Source organism: Mandrillus leucophaeus, unplaced genomic scaffold (assembly GCF_000951045.1).
Source record: "Mandrillus leucophaeus isolate KB7577 unplaced genomic scaffold, Mleu.le_1.0 Scaffold110, whole genome shotgun sequence".
Taxonomy (NCBI): Eukaryota; Metazoa; Chordata; class Mammalia; order Primates; family Cercopithecidae; genus Mandrillus; species Mandrillus leucophaeus.
In genome coordinates, this window is record NW_012099210.1 from 3512717 (window position 1) to 3526864 (window position 14148).

General features: G+C 39.7%; 1 protein-coding gene across 2 annotated transcripts in view; it reads right to left on the reverse strand.

Moving 5' to 3' along the window:
• Window positions 1–10826: 10826 nt before the first annotated feature.
• The window catches only part of UPP2 (uridine phosphorylase 2), a 147489-nt gene continuing 144167 nt past the window's right edge, over window positions 10827–14148 (reverse strand). Inside the window, exon 7 of one of the 2 annotated variants that reach the window (XM_011991796.1) lies at window positions 10827–12060. In XM_011991796.1, coding sequence (XP_011847186.1) covers window positions 11918–12060 — 143 coding nt within the window. In that variant the 3' untranslated portion in view covers window positions 10827–11917. The remainder of the gene's footprint in view (window positions 12061–14148) is intronic. The other variant, XM_011991791.1, reaches the window with a different exon arrangement.

A 14148-nucleotide genomic window follows, 5' to 3' on the forward strand; every position in this document is an offset into this window, starting at 1 on the left:
ACTCTCCCAAATATGTTTTCCATACTTTTAGAATTCTCTTCTTCCTCAGGAGCACCAACTATTCTTAAGTTTGGTCATTTAACATAATCCCAGACTTCTTGGAGGCTTTGTTCATATTTTCTTATTCTTTTTTCTTTGTCTTTGTTGGATTGGGTTAATTCGAAGACCTTGTCTTTGAGCTCTGAAGTTCTTTCTTCTACTTGTTCAGTTCTATTGCTGAGACTTGCCAGAGCGTTTTGCATTTCTGTGTGTCCATTGTTTCCTGAAGTTTTGATTGTTTTTTATTTATACTATATATTTCCTTGAATATTTGTTCCTTCACTTCTTGGATCACTTTTTGGATTTCCTTACATTGGGCTTTATCTTTCTCTGGTGCCTTTCTGATTAGCTTAATAACTAACCTCCTGAATTATTCTTCAGGTAAATCAGGGATTTCTTCTTGGTTTAGGCCCATTGCTGGTGAGCTAGTATGATTTTTTGGCAAGTGGTAAAGAGTCTTATTTTGTCATATTACCAGAGTTGGTTTTCTGGTTCTTTCTCATTTGAGTAGGTTCTGTCAGAGGGAAGGCCTAGGGCTAAAGGCTGTTGTTCAGATTTTTTTGTCCCATGGGGTGTTGCCTTGATGTAGTACTCTCCCCTTTTTCCTATTGATGTGGCTTCCTGAGCACCAAGCTGTAGTGATTGTTATCTCTCTTTTGGATCTAGCCACCTAGTGAGTCTACCACTACCTGGCTGGTACTGGGGGTTGTCTGCTGAGTCCTGTGATGTGAACTGCCTGGGTCTCTCAGCCATGGATACCAGCACCTTGTTATGTATAAAGTTTTGGTGCTGCAAAAGAAATAGCACTCGAATATAAAATTTTCTTTTCAATTCTCAGCAAGGCAAGGTATTTCTATAGAAGGGTGCGCCCTTACAGATGAAGCAATGGTGAGCACACACTTGGACAAGGGAGGGGAAAGGGTTCGTATCCCTGATGCAGGTGGCCCATGCTGCTGTGTCATTCCCCTACTGGCTAGGGTTAGACTGCACAGGCTAAACTAAATTCCGATTGGCTAATTTAAAAAGAGTAACGGGGGGTAGGGAGGTGGTGAGTGATTTGGCGGGAAAAATGGTTATGACAGAGCAGGTAATCAGAATGAGTCAGGGTGGAGCAGGTGATTGAAATGAGTCAGGGTGGAGCAGGTAATCAAAAAAGTTTGCTTTATGAGGAAGTTTAAAAGTAGACGGTAAAGAATTGAACATACTGACATATTGATTCTTTGAAAAGAAATTTAGAACTCATATGTAACAACCTGTTCCAGTGGAGATGGCAGAGTGGTGAAATGGACTCTGTGAGGGTTCTTAGCTTCAGTGGTTAAATGCACTATTTTTGTGCTGTTTGGCCTCTGGCCGGGAGGTAGTGCTTTCCAGAGAGCATCAGCTGTGATAGTATGGGGAGGAACAGGTGGTGGGCAGGGCCTCAGAACTCCAAGAGTATACACTTTTGTCTTCAGCTACCTGGGCTGAGAACTTGCCCCAGGCTACCTGCCTCCCAGCTGCAAAAGCAAATATGGCTTTCCTTCTTCCCCCACCTGTGGAGTCAGCACATCGGATTGACGCCCTCCCCCAAGTTCTGGCCAGGAGGCTTCTCCATCAGTTCAAATTGTTACAAAATTCAGCTGGAGATTTCCTTCTCCCTGTGGCCTTTTCCCAGCACCTTTGGCTATCCTTCCAAAGCACCCCTGTGAGGCCAGGCAAAAACAGCTTGCCAGGGGACCCAGCGAGCTCCCAGGGCTTTTCCCACTGCTTCCTCTACCCCTGTATTTCACTCGGCTTTCTAAATTGACTCAGCTCCAGGTAAGGTCAAAATCTTCTCCCATAACCTAGGCCTTCGAGGGAGGTGTGTTTTGGGGCAGACAGTCTCCCTTTCCCACTTCCGTTTGGGCACTCAGAGTATTTGGGTTGTCTCCCAGACCCTGCAGGAGCAATCTGCTTTCTTCAGGGGGTCTGTGGGTCCTCTCAAGTTTCCTGATTTATTCCCGCAGCCGTTGTGGAGCAAAAATTCACGATGCAAGCCTCCACACACAGTTCTGTCCGAGATGGAGCTGCAATCTAGTCCTGCCTCCCGTCCGCCATGATCCTCACATGTCTTTTCACATTTCTTATTCTCGTGTTTTAATTACTTCTGGTATAGCTTTGAGATTTTAAAGCTATTCTATGGCAGTTGCTTTCTAAGGCCCAATTCTAGTCACATTCTTGGGTCTAATCCTCCTGTTGACTGTGCCTCATACAAATATTGTTACTCGCTTATTCTGTGACTTTCTATCATGAGCTTTTCTTCAACAAGGCTGGCTATTTTGTGAGAATCTTGTGTCACCTGGGTGTGTCTGCTTCCCCAGGTGGTTTTGCATTTATTATGCTAGAAGTACCAGGGGCATCTCTGTTCCATGACCCAATTTTCTGTATATCTTTTAAAATGGGAGTTCCTGAAACATAAATTCAAATTTTAAGCCAGACTCAGGTATGGAGTTTGACTTTCTTAGGGAATTGTATATTTTTTCCCATTGCCTTGTTAAACAAGAGACAAACTAGATTCACTAGAATCTCCTGTGTAGGTGGGAAGATTTCTTCAGCTGGGCCTTAGTACCAATATCCACCTCACCTGACATGAGGCTTCATGTCTACATGAGCTTTAAACCTTAGCCTTCATGTTTGGTATCAGCTGTAAGCTCAGGTCACAAACCTGGCTTTAAGTTTTCTCTTTTTCTCTTTTTTGATTCTCTTCCCAAAATATTTCATGCAGGCTTTGTAGATGTTCTCGATGCTTTGGGGTATAATAGCTCTCCCTCTTGCAGAACCCCCAGTAAACTTCTTCTCATAATATCCTTCCACAACTGTCCTCCTTGCTTACTAGTCTCCCTTCCCTCTCAATATTTCCTTTCATTTTTTCTTATTATTTCCCTCCACTTCATGATAATTCATTTCTTTCTCTAACAACATATTTTGATCCCACAGGGTCCCATGTATGCTATGACAACCTGAAAAGATAAATTACCTTATTAGTTGTTCTTCTGTTAATGAGACACCAGAGTATTTATACTCAGGGTAATGCCTATTGGATTGATGCAGGAAAATTCCATTTTAAACTCACAGACTTTGATCCTGTAGAAATATTCCCTGGTGTGTCTACCTTCTTCTCTTCTCTCTAGTATTTTAGATTTAATCATTCTGTCTGATAGCTATTGATGTGTCAGTCATATCTTCTCACTGCATTCCTGAGTCTGATAAATTGTTTTAAAAAATAACTTCAGTCAGCTATGCTATCTGGAGCAAGAATGCCTGAACTGCCTGATTCAAAGATTTAGGACTTCTTGGCAGATACAGTCTTATATTGGAGATAAGAACATCGGGCTACACAGTCTCCCTGCTGGTAGCAATTACGACACTCAACTCCTTTGCTGTGACTCATCACTCACCACAGAACCTTCTTAAAGCCATTTAACTAGTCCTGTAGATCAGAGAAGCCCACATAGAAATAGCAACCTGCAGGCATGAGTATCAGCAATGAGTAAACTAATAAAATTAGTAAATTAGAATTTGGTATAAAAAAACACAAAATAGACCTCACTGAGCCTTTACATTTTTATAATAGTGAAACTTACATAACATTTATCATTTTAACCCTTTTGCATGTACAATTCAGTAGCATTAAGTACATTCACGTTACTGTGCAACTATCACCATTATCCATCTTCAGAACTTTTTCATCATCCCAAACTGAAACTCTGTGCTCATAAAACAATGAATCCCACTTCCTCTTTTTCTCAGCCCCTGGTAACCAGTATCCTACTTTCTTTCTCTGTGAATTTGTCTAAATACCTCATACAAGTAAAATCGCACAGTATTTATCTGTATGTGTGTAGTATTTCATTTAGCATAATATCCTGAGGTTTATCCATGTTACAGCATGTATCAGAATTTCACTGAGACTTTACTTTTTAATGAATCAAATTTTATGCATTTTTTTTGGAAAAGCTAATTTTTTATTAGCCGCAAAACCATAAAAGGTTTTATCTGCATAGATGCTGAGATCATCACTGACATCTCTCACTCATTAGTCATTTCAGTGCCACTGTCTTCCACAGCCTCTGCTCAGGCTCTGTCATATTTGAACTCTCCTTAGCCTTTTAACATAAGAAGATTTTGGAAGCACATGATCTTTCACATGAAAAGGCAATTTTTATTCTGAAATATGTAAGCGGCTTGACTTTTTAGGTAAAAATTTGAAGCCACTGACCTTCACAAGTAAAGGAACTGACTAATCTGACAAGCAAATAGTGTTTTTGGAGGCCTCATCTTATCTTTAATCTATCTCCCCCGATCACCCACCACCACCTTGGAAATTGTGAAATGTAGCCGGTCAAGTAGTGGTCATCTACATCTAGGTGTTCTTGTTAGTGATCTTTATCTGAAAAAGAACCAGTGCTTTTACACTTTTTAACAACTTCCCATTGCCTGGCCAATACGGTCCAATCTTCTTAAGCTGACTTTTAGGACCCTCCCTAATAGACTCCCAAAATACATTTCCAGATTCAGCCAACCAGGAATCTTCACCATTCATATGTCCTGTATTTTCCTCATTTTTCTTAATGCTTTTCCTTTTAGTGACAACACCTCCCCTAGAACCTCTATCAAAATACCCTTAAGTAAAGCTCATTTCGAATATCCACCTTAGCCGAAAACCCTTTCAAACCCTCTCAGCTCCGTAGTATCATTTTCTTGGTTTAACCTCTCAAAACACTTGTATTTCTACCTCTTTTTTTGGAGTCTATCAGATTATCCCTCGAGTCCTAGTCATTCACACATTTGTCTTAGTGCCTTGAACTTATTAGGTTGCAAATTGCTTAACAGAGCTGGCTGCATCTTGTTCTCTCATAACACCTAGCCTTGTGACTTACAGAAAGTAGATTCTTTATAAATATATTTGTTCTGTCATTTGCTTGTTTACTTGGAGTGAGTTCATAGCATTGCAGCCTTAAACCAACAGTGGGACTGGCTCTTTAAGAGGTGAGTCCTCTGAGGTCCTAGGGGAAGGAAGAAGATAGCGCTGAAGGTAGGACCATGAAGTATAGGAAACAGATCTGAGTAGAGGACTCATGGTCACTGCTGATCATTTACCTAGGGGAAGTGGAACCTGGGTGACATTGTATTTCATCTCCTCATTGGTTTTTGTTGGTTGGAATGCTGGTAGGAAATGTACAAACTTGATCTCAAATGAAAAAAGTTGATTTGGATATGAAAAGCATCTAGATTTTTAAAGATCCATCTTCCTGTTTTAACAAGGAATGGGCAAAATCCAATGACCCAGATAATGTCTGTAACCCTGGAACATCCACAGTGCTTCACAGTGTTAACAATTAAGCTACAATAGATGGTACAGCTTTTGTAAGAAATATTAGAAATTTAGAAAAATAGACACAACCTTAAATTACTATTTTTTGGTAGGGTAATTCTAGGCCAGTCCTGTGCAAAATATACTGGTCTAGGTTGTTTGCCTAATGAATTTCTAAACTACTTTATACTAATAAAAATAAGATTTAAATCAAGCTTAATGCTTCAAGGGGAAAAAGTGGTTTAACAGCTTTTGTTCTCAAGTGAAAACTGCTATGCTCAGTTTTTTAGAAAAACGAATGTTAAATTGATTCTAGATTGAATGACTTCTGTTTGGGAGGAGTGAGAAAACAAATCAGAAATTGAGAAAATCATTGAGAAGTGAATAATGAAGCAGATTGCAAATGGTAAGTTTTTCCAGTTATTCATTTTAGGAGACAGTGGTTTGCAGAGTCACTGGCTATAGTTTTAGGATCATTAAAAGATGGAGAAAGTCCTGGAGGATTGGGAAAGAAAAAACATGTATAATTCATGTATTTTTAAAAGGAACAAAGGGAGATCTTAACAATTAAAGATTAATTTACATAGCTCCAACCCTGAGGTGAAGATTGTTGATCAAATCCTAAAAAAAAAAAAAATCTATTTATGGTATAGACATCTAGAGGCACACAGGATCCTGGAGAGGAACAGTGTGGCTTTGTGAAACTCAGTATGTATCAGACAATTTTAATTTCCTTCCATGACGGGATGACAGGACTTGTAGCTTGGAGGCAAACAATAGAGGCCATTAATCTGTCTTTTACTCAAGTTTTCAATTCTATCATACATGTGATGCCCAGCAGCCAGCCAGGAAAATAAGTTGAGCACCATGTTTCTCAAGCTGCAGGCCCTGGAGAGTTCGTGAGAATCTCTAAATAAAAGAATGCATTCTTGTACAGAAGATTATATTTTTAAAAGTATTTTACCAGTTAAAAAAAGAATTAGCTTCTGTTTTACAATTTTAAAAAAATGTATAATTGAAAGATCTTCATATAGAATGACTTCAGTTCCTTAAGTCAGTGATTTTCAAAATGGTTTAGGTCCCCAGATGTATTTTGGAGGTTGTATTACTGAGTCTCAGCAGGAACCAGATGGCATAATTAAACAGGGAACTGAGAGAACTTACTGAAGGGACTGTTTACAAGGGGTGGGCAGGATTTAGGGAGCAACAAGGGATGATGCAGCTGGAAACAACTGTTACCAGCGCTGATCCGAGAGGGGTGAAGCGGGGCAATTACCAGAACCCAGGGAGGACACCAGTGTGGCAAGAGCCACCCACATGAGTTGTGGCCTTTGGTAGAGGACACAGGTGTCCTGCCACAACCTGGCCTGAGGAAGGTGCACAAACCCATGAAATTATATGCAGATTTGGGGGCATATGTATGAATGTGTGTTTTCCGGAAGATCAGGTTCATAGATTTTATCAAGGGTCTCCAAAATGAATCCCAAATGTTAAGAACTGTGTTTGTAAAAGTAATAAATAAAATTCAAACTGTTATATTCCTGAAGTTGATAGTTTACATCCCTTATGAAGCCTCTACAGGATGCAAACCACTAGATAACATTCTATAGCTGATAAAAATAAGTCAAACACGTTATTTTGTGTACTTTGGATTACAGATTGAGTTTTTCTAAGCGATGATTAAACTTAACTGTTTCCTGTGCTGATGTTTGGGAATGAAAATGGAATACAAAAGCAAATTATATTGACTAATATATACATGTCGATCTGAAGACTTGTTCAGGTGATAACATTTGGATAAAATTACCCTGAGAGGTAGTCAGCTATTTTTTGTTATTTATTTCTGTGATTTTGTTCATTTTTGTTTCATCTTTCACTGGGGTTTAATTTTTTGTATGTTTTTGTATATAATTTTATACACACCAACAAATATGTGTGTGTACCTGTGTATATGTATGAATCTATTTATATACACATGTGGCCAGGTGCGGTGGCTCACGCCTGTAATCCCAGCACTTTGGGAAGCCAAGGTGGGTGAATCACTAGGTCAGGATATCGAGACCATCCTGGCTAACATGGTGAAACCCCATGTCTACCAAAAATACAAAAAATTAGCCGGGTGTGGTGGCAGGCACCTGTAGTCCCAGCTACTCAGGAGGCTGAGGCAGGAGAATAGCATGAACCTGGGAGGTGGAGCTTGCAGTGAGCTGAGATTGCGCCACTGCACTCCAGCTTGGGTGACAGAGTGAGCCTCCATCTCAACAAAACAAAACAAAACAAAAACATATATACATGCATAGTAAGATTGAATGAGGTATATATTATTTCATTAACATATAATGTGTAGTATACAATTATGTCATAATTATATGTAATTTTTAATATATCACCTGTTATATAAATTGTAAACATGTGTGTGTGTGTGTGTGTGTAAAATCCTTTCGGTGTCACTATGTGCCAGGCACTGTGCAAGTTGCTGAGATATAAAATGAATAAGATACTGTTGCTAGCATCGAGGAGTGAGTCAAGTAAAAGAACTTGATCTTTATATAACTATTCCAGTGGAGACAAGGCCTAAAGAGTTTTAGAAGTTCAGCTGGAAGAGCACAGGCCAGAGTCACAGACTGTCTACTCTTCTAAATTGGTAAATCTCAACTTAGGCTACAAAATAAAAAATAGAGCTTCCCAGTCCCTCTCCCAGAGATTCTTGTTGAATTGGTCGAGGTGGACCTCTGCACAGTGTTTTCAAAAGGCTTCCCTGGTGATCCTAGTATGCACCCGTGTTGAGAACCTCAGGGCGGTGTCCTGGAGTGAACACACTGACCCCCAACTTGGGCTCATCCCCCAACTCCACACCCGGGCAGTCTGAGATCCACACTCATCTCTACATACTGTGGCCTCTTAGAATCAGGACTAGTTGTTCTTCTCCTGATCATTAGTTTGCATTTTTATTTTAGAGATGCTGTAAATTTGTTCTCCTTATGAGGCAACCGCTAGCTGGCCCCAAGCCAATTCAGGGCCCAAGTTCTGCTGAGGCACAGACTGTCTGGAATGCACAGGAGCACAAGCTTCAGACTTGTACCAGTTGATGCCCCTTCCCTTTGCCTTTCCTTTTCTTGCCCACTTAGTTCTAACTTATACTATCTTGATGTGCTATTATTCAACCTTATAAGCTGTCTCAGATTCTACTGGGGAAGAAGGAGGAATATATGTTTATAATGAATGAATGAAAAAAGGAAAAAAAATACAAAAAATGCACACAAACATACATAGAAAGGACCAGAAGAGGGTTTTTGCAGGCCAATCTTCTTCTTGAAGGGTGTTCAAAAGAGGGTAAGGGTGAATGAGTAGAGAAGCGTGTTGCAGGTGAAGTAAAAAGCCGGTGCCCAGACCGAGAATATGCATAGGTAAGCAGTCAGAAGATACCTGTAGAGGACAAAACACGCTAAGAGTACAAAGGAAATGAAGACAGCTCAGGAACATGAAAAAAGGATAAATGTTCTCAACACAGCATCTGCATGAGAACGAATTCCTGTCTTCCCAGTGCAAATCTAGTTCTAAAGGAAGGAGGGAAGAAGTGATGACTTGAGGGAAAATTGAACTTGGAGACCTCCCCAAAGGAGGTGAATTTGGGGCTTGGTTTTGACAGAGGGGAAAGCCATGTGCATATGAGGAAACAAGAGGTTCTAGACACTGCCACAGATGTACGCTGATGGTACAGAGCACTTTCCTCCCCACCGTGTGAGATGTAAGGGGAGGAACAGCCAGGGAGAGCTGTACTGACCAGGACTGAATAAGGAAAGTATGAGTCTTGCAAAGACTGTGAAATTATAGTGAGAGTTTACAAGGGAAATGCTATGAAAAAGATTCATTCTTCACTTGACAAGTATTTATTGAGTGCCTAGTGTGTGTCTTGTATTGTTTTAGATGCTTGGAGCGATAGACACAAATAAAATATGTACAGTCTTTGTTCTCCAGAACCTTATAGTCTAGACAGTAGGCATTAGTTAAATAATGACCCCAATCATGACATAGTTGCAAGCTGTGTACTTTGAAGAAACAGTCGAGGAGGCTGTGGAGGGGGCCTACGGGTGACCATGGGAGGAATCTGGTTTGAGGATTAGAAAGACTTCCTAAAGGAAGGGATCTCTGAGTTGAGATTTAAACCATGAGCATGAGTTAAGTGAGAGTAGACAGCAAAAGGCTCTGAAATGGGAAGGGACATTGGCACTGAGAGTTCCCATTATCCCATATAACACCATTGTATAAATCGGGAAAAGGCCCCTCTCAGTCGATGTGGCTCAGGGTGTTCTGAGATTCACCCTGTCCAGGTCACACAGCTAGCTGGACAGGGTGGATTTCAGTCCCACTTGTCCCCACAGCCAAGCACTCCCATTGGATGGATCTGTAGGCAGTCCTTCCCAAGGGACTGTGCCTTTGTGAATTTGTGCCCTGGGTAAGACTAAAGAACCAAGGATGATGTGCCTGGAGGGCAGACACAAGGGGAAGAAGTGGGCAAGGTGAGCTGGGCTACCAAGCTGGGTCCAGTCGGGAATGCCTAAGCTGTGCAGAGGGCTTTGGTCTTCATTCTAAGACTAATGTGAAGGCCTTGAAGCAGGAAAATAACCCAATCAAACTTCAAGAATGGAGGCAGGCTGATCAGGAGCAAGGCTTCCTCAGTGATCTGGAGGAGAGATCATGGTGACCTGGACTAGGATGGGTGCCAAAAAGATGGAAGGAAATGAACAGACTGGGGAAATATTTAGGAGGATCAATTAATACGACTTAGTGATCGACTGGCTGTGAGAATTAAGGAGAAAGAATCATCACAGGGATTTCCCGGGTTTCTGGCTTGTGCAAGTGATATGGTTTACTGAGCTAGGAAATACCAGTGAGGAAGACACAGACACAAATGCACGCATGCGCACACCTGTGCACACACACCCCTCTCAGGAGTTGAGAAGATTAACTGTAATTATTTCATTCTTCTCCCTCTCATAGCCTCTCCTCCTTCCTGTAAAAAAAAAAAAAAAAAAAGGATTGTCCAGGAGCAGACAGATACAAGTTCAAACTGAAGGCTCTCTGAGGTGGCTTCCACTACATGGTCTAAAAAAATATGAAACAAAGTAAAAATCCCATCAGAAAACGATGGCGATACTATTCTAGCTTGCCTTTAGCTCTGATCTTTGAATTTGATGGTCAATTACTGGGATACCCTAAAAACAGCACTTAAAGTGTCTCTAGTGCCAAAAAGAAGTTCACAAACCAATGTACCTCTTGGTGGGTTGTTTATTGGTGACGATAAACACCTCTTGTTTATTGTTGTTGCTTACAAGAGAAAGCCATTGCCCACACAGGAGCAGGCCAGTTCAGACTCAACCAGCCAGGACCTCTTTCCTGCTCCAAGCCTCCATTTGCTCACATGTGACAATGGCTCCAGGACCCAAATAATCTGTACTATGTTGGAATTAAACTTTATTTGAGCCGCAACCATATAAATATATGTACACTACATTACATACTATACAAGTGTGCCAGTCATCCTCCACCATCCCCCATCCAGTCATTCCAACTCCCAAGTATGTCAAATTGAGAAGAACCCAAGATGCAATCAGTTCACAGAGAGCATGTGCAGCCGGGAGGAGCAGCATGCCTCCCAGAGGATCAAACGGGTAGGGCAATAGGCCGGTCTGGACAAGTCACACAAAAGGATTCCTTTAACATCTTGAACTCAAGTCTTAATTCAATTGCTATGAATTTCTCAGCCTATTTGGTTAACATTGAAATGGAATAAAAAATACAGCCTCCTCAAAACACATTTTTTACAAGAAAATAGTGACTAGAAGGCAATTTAGTCACTTGTGATTCTGAAGAAAAAGGAAGGCCTTTCTTTGCATTACTGAGAGTTTTCAGTTGAAAGGGAAATGTAATCTAGGGTTGTTATATTCCAAGACAAAACACAAACAGGCATATGTAAATCTTGAATCCTATTCTGTGGTGCACTGAAATTGTGTAGGGGTAAAAAAGAAGTATGGCCATATTTTCCTAATGATAACTTTTCCATATAGACCTACATTTCATTGACACTTTTTTCTGTAAATATTTTTAATGTGGATAATCAGTTTCTGTCACTTGTCCAATACCTAGAAGTGCCTGACAATGTTCTAACATGAATTTCTGGATTGGTTTCAGAAACAGAGTGACTGGTAACTGTATCTGCAAATGGCTGGTCTATTTTGATGTGAGCTTAATTAATGCTGCATATGAAACTCCAAATGTCATAATCCAGGAGTTTTAAAATTTTAATTATTAGACAGATTTAGTTAACTTATTATAAAATGAAATTTGAATTTAATTTAGCGTGAGTATTAAATTCTTTTACAATAAATTCCTTTTTAAGAGAGAAGGATTTCATAAAGTCTTTCCATTATGATTTTAGCATGTGGATGAGAACTATATAAAAATGCCACAAATAAAATATGACTTTCATGTTACAACTTGAGCTACCAACTTGCAGGGGAGGGTTGGGCTGCCCCGTTAGGACGTCTAGTCACAAAGTCCAAGCCGCCATCTGATGAAGTTGGAGATTAGGAGCTGGGGCTGTTGCTGGTACTCCACAAGGACATCATGAGGCAAGTTGATCTGATCACAGTCAAGTCTGTTGAGAGGTGTCACACAGACCACAGCAGCTAGAAGAACAATTAACACAACTGCTGGAATCAATGGGTTCATCTTCTCTATAGAAGCATTAGTCAAACACGCCAGCATCCATAGCACATGTACTTTGTGTATTCCTTTTTTGTAATGTAGACACGACCTACTGAAACTTCTGGTCTTCAATATAACTCATATTTTTGTGGAATCCCACCAAACACTTTATTTAAATAAGTTAACTGAAATTGTTGCAAACACTCCTCCTTCCTCTTTTCCTCCACAATTGACTCCACAATTAAGGCTCAGGAAAGCATCATATTCAAGATAAAGGAGAAAGCTTTGCAATCTGAGACATGCCATCTCCAGTTTTCTATCCTATTTTCAGTTCTTAGAGGAGGGTCTTCTTACTGGAGGATATAACTAGAGAACTAGCCATTATTCCCAAGGTGACATTTTACTCCTTGGTGCAATGGTTGAGTTTGCCTGCTGCATTGCAGCCCTAGCTGAAGAGAAAAGTAAATACAGAAGAGATATAGAATGCTGACCTCAGGAAATACCAATAAAGGTGAATACTGGTCCTCATGAAATTTGAGAGGAAAAAAACGTGATATGAAATGCTTAAATGTAAGAAGCAGCACCATGAAAGAGCAAATATATTAGCATTTGATTTCTAAAGAATCAGAATGAAATCTTATGATAAGAAACTGGAGAAAAAAGAACAAAAGTCTTTTTTAAAAATTGAAACTCTCATTTTTGAAAAGTTGTCACAAGGGCAATGTCTTTGGTTTCATCAGCGAGAAAAATTGAGTTCCATATGAATTCTTTATTGTCAGTTTCACATCAAATCTTTGATTTCAAGGAATGTGGTTACTCACATCGAAATCAGTGTTAGCCACTTTGAATTGCTAACAGTGTGATAATCTCCATCTGAATCTGCATCATTTTAAAAAGGATTTCGGTGCATATGTGATTTGATTAGATGTGTCTATATTAACAAACTTGGAAGGCATGCAGAGAGTTGGGCATGAGGATAATGTTTATTTCTTTGACCTCTCTGCTACTTCAGACTTCTTTATAAGATCTAGATTTGGGAAGAAGTAGTATACTGTAATTATAATAGTACATGCTATCTTTATTTTTAAATGACAAATAGTAACTGTATATAATTATGAGGTACAATGTGATGATTCGATATATGTGTACATTGTAAAATGGTTAAATTAACTTAATTCACATATCTATCATCTCTTATACTTGCATTTTTGTGGTGAAAACAATTAAAATCTACTCTCTTAGAGATTTTTCAATATACGTTATTACGAACTCTCATCACTATGCTATGCAATGGAGCTCTCAAGCTTAATCCTCCTTGTAACTGAAATTTTGCACCCTTTGACCAGTTTCTCCCCATTCCCCATCCCCCTATACTCTGGTAACCACCATTCTACTCTCTATTTCTATGAATTTGATTTTTCTAGATTCCACATCTAAGTAAAATCATATAGTATTTGTCTATCTGTGCCTGGCTTATTTCACTTAACAAAATGACCTTCAAATTCATCCATGTTGTTGCAAATGAGGGAGTTTCCTTCTTTTTAAAGGCGAAATAGTATTCCATCATGTATATATACCACATTTAAAAAATCTATTCATCTGTTGACGGACACTTGGTTGATTCCGTATCTTGGCTATTGCGAATAATGCTGCAACAAACATGGGAGAGCAGGTGTCTCTTTACAGCACACTGATACCAGTTCCTTCAGCTATGTACTCAGAGGTGGGATTGCTAGCTCATATGGGAATTCTTAGTTTTTTGAAGAACCATCATACTGTTTTTCATAATTGATGTACTAATTTACATTCCCATCGACAGTATTCAAGGGTTCTCTTTTCTCCACATCCTGCCAACACTTTTAATCTTTCGTCTTTTTTGATTATGGCCATTCTAGCAGATGTGAAGAGACACCTCACCATGGTTTCAATTTGCAATTCCCTGATGACTAGTGAGGTTGAGCGGTTTTGTTTTTGTTTTTGTTTTTTTTTAATATATCTGTTGGCCTTTTGTATGTCTTCTTTTAGAAACTATTCAGATCCTTTGCCCATTTCTCAATTTGTTTTCTTGC